This window comes from Monoraphidium neglectum, assembly GCF_000611645.1.
Source record: "Monoraphidium neglectum strain SAG 48.87 unplaced genomic scaffold scaffold04140, whole genome shotgun sequence".
Lineage (NCBI taxonomy): Eukaryota > Viridiplantae > Chlorophyta > Chlorophyceae > Sphaeropleales > Selenastraceae > Monoraphidium > Monoraphidium neglectum.
The window spans coordinates 1-4,987 of NW_014009489.1; the positions used below are offsets into that span (position 1 = coordinate 1).

The window sequence follows — 4,987 nt, forward strand, 5'->3', positions numbered from 1 at the left end:
GGGGTGTGGTGAGCGGGACAAGAGGCGGTTGGCCTGGTGGTGTGCCGTGCACCACCATTGACCCATGTTCGGTCAACAAGGGTTCGTGTTGACGTCTGTGCATCGAGCACGCAGCCTGGGGCAAGCTAGGCCCCAATAGATTTGACAGACATCAATGGTGCTGTGGGACAGGCGGTTTGAGAAGGGGCGTCTCGGGGGGTTTACTCGATAGGCGCCGCCTATCGGTCATCCCCATTTTGGCGCCATGCCTGTCTGGCGCTGCCCCGTCCCCTGGCCCAGCGGCTGGACTTTGGCGCCCTGGGGCGTCCTCGAATAATGTACGTGCACACAAAGCAGCAAACGCGCCCATTATGCAGCGGTCCCGGACGCTCTGGCTGGAGCCCGCTAGCTAGGAAAGCAGCGGGAATTCAAGCCCAGGCACGCACCCGCAATGAAGACGAGGGCAACCGCCCAAATCATCTTGTTTGTCCTCATGTTGCCTTCCTCTTTGCAGCCGTCGGGGACTGGGGGCTACCTGAGGCTATGTTGATGTTGGGCAACGATGTGGGCAGATCTTTGGCGTGTTAGATGGCCCAAAATGTTCAAAGATTCTGCATGAATGAGTCTTGCGATAGAGTTCACCGCTGCTACCCGCAAGAATAAGGTGGACGGACAAGTGTGCAAAGGTGACCGGCGAAAAACGTCATCAGCTCGCTGCGGTGCGAGCAAGTCTTTACGACTGTCACACAGTTTGATTGCTGTTGCCGCGCGTGATGTGTTCAAATTTAAAACAAGCACCGCAGCACATACATGCTCGGGCGGCGTACCCAAGATGTGCCATTTAGACGCGCCACCAGTGGCTGCTGCAGGGCAGGGCTTTATAGTGTTTGACCAAAGCCGTCACAGCGCCATGCTCTCAGTAACTTCTTTGTACACAGAACCCACCTGCACATGCACACGCTGCAGGCGGCGCGACCCCCAAAAATGTGACTGTCATTTGGCGGGCCGACATTTTTGGACACCAGTACGCAACATTCCTGTGATCTTAGATCATCTACATGCAATGGGCAGCCAAGGAAGCCAAGCGCAACATACACAGAAAGGAGGGCGTACATATGCACAAAGAAGTCTCAACCACATATTGTATCAGTTCTGGGAAAGGCATTAATTGCGCCCGTTGGCGGCGGGGTCTCCGCTTAACACATACATGGTTGTCGAATGCCGTTGCTGCTGCTGCTGCTGCTGCTGCTGCTGCTGCTGCTGCTGCTGCTGCTGCTGCTGCTGCTGCTGCTGCGACTGATGCTGCTGCAATTGCTGCTGATGTTTATGCTCCCGCACCCGCAGGTCGGGGCTGCCGCCGCGGTCAAGCACACCGCCGCCCTGCACCGAGCCCTGCACCGGCAGCCGCGCCCAACCGCCTCCGCCGCCCCCGCCCACTCCCCCTCCCGCACGCCGCGCCGGCCCGGCCGCCGCCGCCCTCGCCGCGTCGGCAGCCTTGGCCCGCGCGAACACGACGCCGGCGACGAGGCCTATCAGTATGCTGAGCAGATTGTTGACGCTGGTGGGCGCCGCGAAGAGAACCATCCCCAGGGCTGCCAGGGGGATCTTATTGAGAGACCCCACCAGGCTGAACGTCGTCGCCGTCGTGCACGAGAGAAACCACATCGACGCCAGGCTGATAAGGAAGCTCATGACCGCGCTGCCCACGGCAGCTGCCAGGAAGCCAGGGTCGCGCAACGCGGGGTCGGCTGCCGCGCAGGGCCACTCTCCGGTGTACGCGGCCAGCAGGGCGATGAGGGGTATCGAGAGCAGATTGTTGTAGACCACCATCCCAAGCTCGTCTACGCCTCCGGCCTTGGCGGTGATGGGGCCCATGCGCGTCATCACCCTGCGCAGCCAGAGCGAGTAGGCGGCCTGCGGGGGACAGGAGCGCAAGGCGGCCGGGGCGATGAGGAGGCGTCTGATTCATAAGCAGAGTGTTCGTTTTGTGTTTGTGTTTCTCTATGCGTGTAGGTGTGTGGTGTATAAGTGGTGCGTGTGGTGTCAACGTGGTGCGTGTGTGGTGTATGTGTGGTTTGTGTGCGCGCTTGTGTGTGTGATGTGTACGTGTATGAGTGCATTTCAGTGAGTGGGACCGGCCGGTGATGGGGCGGTGGTGGTGCACAAATCTGGGCTTTGTCACCCCCCTCGGCCACCACCAGCAGCAATGCCCCCCCCCCTGCAATAACAGCGACCTAGCCGGCACCCACCGTGAACGCGTTGTTGACCATCTGCCAGGCGTAGCCCCTGGGGTGGTATGCCAGGTCGGTCGCCGCGCTGCACAGCGCGGACACCAGCATCAGCGCCAGCGTCGCCCACACGCCGGCGCCATACGTCTTGCCGAACAGCCAGTAGTCCCCGGCTATGACCATCCAGTTGGTGAGGTTCTTGAGCACAGTGACCATGGCAACGCCGACGTACTGCAGGGCAAAGAAGCTGGTGGATACCATGCCAACAAAAAGGATGTTCACCGGCAGCCAGAGCCGCAGCAGCCGCCAGCTGAGCGGCGGCAGGCGCCCCGCGCCGGCCGCGGCGGCGGCGGCGACGAGCGCGAGGGTCGCCGTGCACTGGAAGCACAGCAGCGCAGTCGGCGCGGAGAAGGCAAAGGTCGAGAGCGCCGCCTTGTTCATGAGCGTCATGGCCGCCGACGTGACGCAAAAGGCGAAGCCCGACGCGAGCTCGTCCGGCACGCCCGGGATGCGGCGGCGTGCGCGGTCGGCCGCGCCAGGGGCGCCCATCGCCGCGGACGGCAGCGGGCGGGATTCGTCCGAGGGGGGCGGTTGCCGCGCCGCTGCAAACCGCGGTCGGTTGTGGTTGTCCAAAGGAATGAAAGACAGTTGCTTCAGCTCATTTGATCCCAGGCCTGAAACAAATCCGGACTACGCTTTTGCTTATGCAGCCAGTCACACTTTGGACAAGAATCAGATCATCAACAACCGCGCTGGAAAATTTGACAAACGTTGTATATGATACATGGGGAGTTCGTGTATCGAGTGACAGAGACCTCATTGTCCGAGCGTATCGGGAAATCTAATTGCAATCCCTCGTCGCAGTGAGCGAGTGCCCCAGGCACGCCGCGTGCACCAGTGTAGCGGTGGGAAATATATGGGTGGATTCACTTGAATCGGACCCGAACAACCGCGGTGACTCGCGTCGGAAGAAGCACCCCTGGAAGAAGCAGGCTGTGGTCACGCAGCCACAACCATCGGCCTGCAGACTGAAGTCACCAGTCACAGGAGCAGAGGCAGCCTGCAGCAGGCGGCGGGTCGTCAAGCGCGGTGCGAACCTCGCTACGCCCGCCCCGCCGCGCCACGGGGCGCACTCACCGGCGACGCTGGCTCATGGGTGATGCTTGCCTGTTTTAGACGACCGCGGGTAGAAGTGGTCAAGCACATAGACCAGGATGTAGCCTGTGCTGGGTGCAACGGCGCGGCGGGCTGCGGCGATGGCTTTGACACATTTCACTGCGCTGGCAGTTGTGGCCCTAAGCGCGTACACCACGAGCAGCAACAGCAGCAGCGGCAGCGGCAGCAGCAGCAGCATCTGAAGCAGCAGCAGCAGCAGCAGCAACATGCCCCTCAGGCGCCGCAGCAACAGCTATTGTTGAGGCAGCAGCAGCTGGCGGCGTCACCGACGCTGCCGCCGCAGCAGCAGCAGCAGCAGCAGCAGCAGCAGCAGCAGCAGCAGCAGCAGCAGCAGCAGCAGCCACCACAGCAGGAACAGCCTTCACTGCAGCCACAGCAGCAACAGCAGCCACTACATCACCACCATCAGCAGCAGGACCAACAGCAGCAGCAGCAGGACTGCAGGGACCAGCAGAAGGGGCGGCAGCAGCAGCAGCAGCCGCCGCGCGCCGCTGTCGCCTTCTCCCCGCCCGTCGGCCCCGCACCCCACCGCAAGTACCATCCGCCGCCCCATGCGGCCCCGCCGCAGCCCGCACCGCACCCAGAGCCTGCGGCCGCGCCGCGGCCCCAGCCGCCGCCCGCCCTGGCCAGCGCCTTGCTGGGCGCCCCCGCCTCCAGCGCGGAAGCGGTGGCGCGCGACGCGCCGCCCTCGGCGCGGCATGGGGGCGGCGCGGAGGGGCCGGCGGGACGGGCAGACGAGGATGGCAATGACGCGCAGAGCAGCGACAGTGCAAACGGACCTGACGGCGCGAAGGGCGGCGCGGCGCCGGAGCGGCCGTGGCGGAGGTGCGCACGCGCGCCCAGGCGAGGGGAGCGGGCCGGCGCGCACGCACACCGCGGCGCCCCGTGCCGTGCACGAGCATGCGGCTGCCGGTTGGGCTATGCTGCCTCCTGCGTCGCGCACGCCCCTCTCGACCAACGGCTTGCATGCCCTGCATTGGCCAAGCCGCAAGATTGCGCCCAACGAAAAATCGGTTCGTTGCCAACCCGTTCGCTGCCTTGTCGCCCATACCCATTCTGTGTCGGCGCCCCCTCCCCGCCGCCCCCAGGCCGCCCCTGCGGTCCGCGTCCCAGTGTGATCTGAAGCCCAAGTATCAGGTGGCGTTCGAGGAGCTCGTGTTCCACGAGACAATTGGGAAAGGCAGCTTCAAGGTGGGCGCAGAGCGCGCCGGGCGGGGGATCTGTCCTGTTGACGCATCCCTGCGGCCCTCGAAGCCTGCGCTGCGGCGCCGCGCGGCCGTTTCCAGCTGTCTTCCGTGACTAGGCGTCTGCGGCTGCCCCGTGCGCGCTTGCACGTGCCGGGGCCTCGGCCCCCTGCGCCGCTCATCCACCATCCAATGCGCTCGTCGTGTACCGCTCTCGCGCAGACGGTGTACCGCGGCCGCTGGGCCAACACCAACGTGGCGATCGTGCGCATGCGCAAGGGCGGCAGCGTGACGGAGGCGCGCATGATGCAGCAGCTGAGTGGGCACCCCAACCTTGTGCAGTTTTACCGGTGAGGGGGCGGGCCGCGCGCGGGGCGGGGCAGTTTTTGGCGGCGAGGGGCCTGTTTTGGGGTTGTGGGG

At 64.3% G+C, this 4,987-nt stretch overlaps 2 protein-coding genes across 2 annotated transcripts; one reads left to right on the plus strand and one right to left on the minus strand.

The window, feature by feature from the left end:
- Positions 1 to 1,143: 1,143 nt before the first annotated feature.
- MNEG_13930 (GDP-mannose transporter) lies at positions 1,144 to 2,756 on the minus strand (the record flags this gene model as incomplete). The annotated part of the gene is made up of 2 exons (XM_014037597.1): positions 1,144 to 1,893; positions 2,229 to 2,756. 2 exons carry the CDS (start codon positions 2,754 to 2,756, stop codon positions 1,144 to 1,146), a joined length of 1,278 nt encoding a protein of 425 aa, XP_013893051.1.
- Positions 2,757 to 3,366: 610 nt separating this feature from the next.
- On the plus strand, positions 3,367 to 4,921 carry MNEG_13931 (hypothetical protein; the record flags this gene model as incomplete). The annotated part of the gene is made up of 3 exons (XM_014037598.1): positions 3,367 to 4,208; positions 4,472 to 4,574; positions 4,790 to 4,921. The coding sequence occupies 3 exons, from the start codon at positions 3,367 to 3,369 to the stop codon at positions 4,919 to 4,921; spliced, it is 1,077 nt and encodes a 358-aa protein (XP_013893052.1).
- Between the last annotated feature and the right edge of the window lie 66 nt (positions 4,922 to 4,987).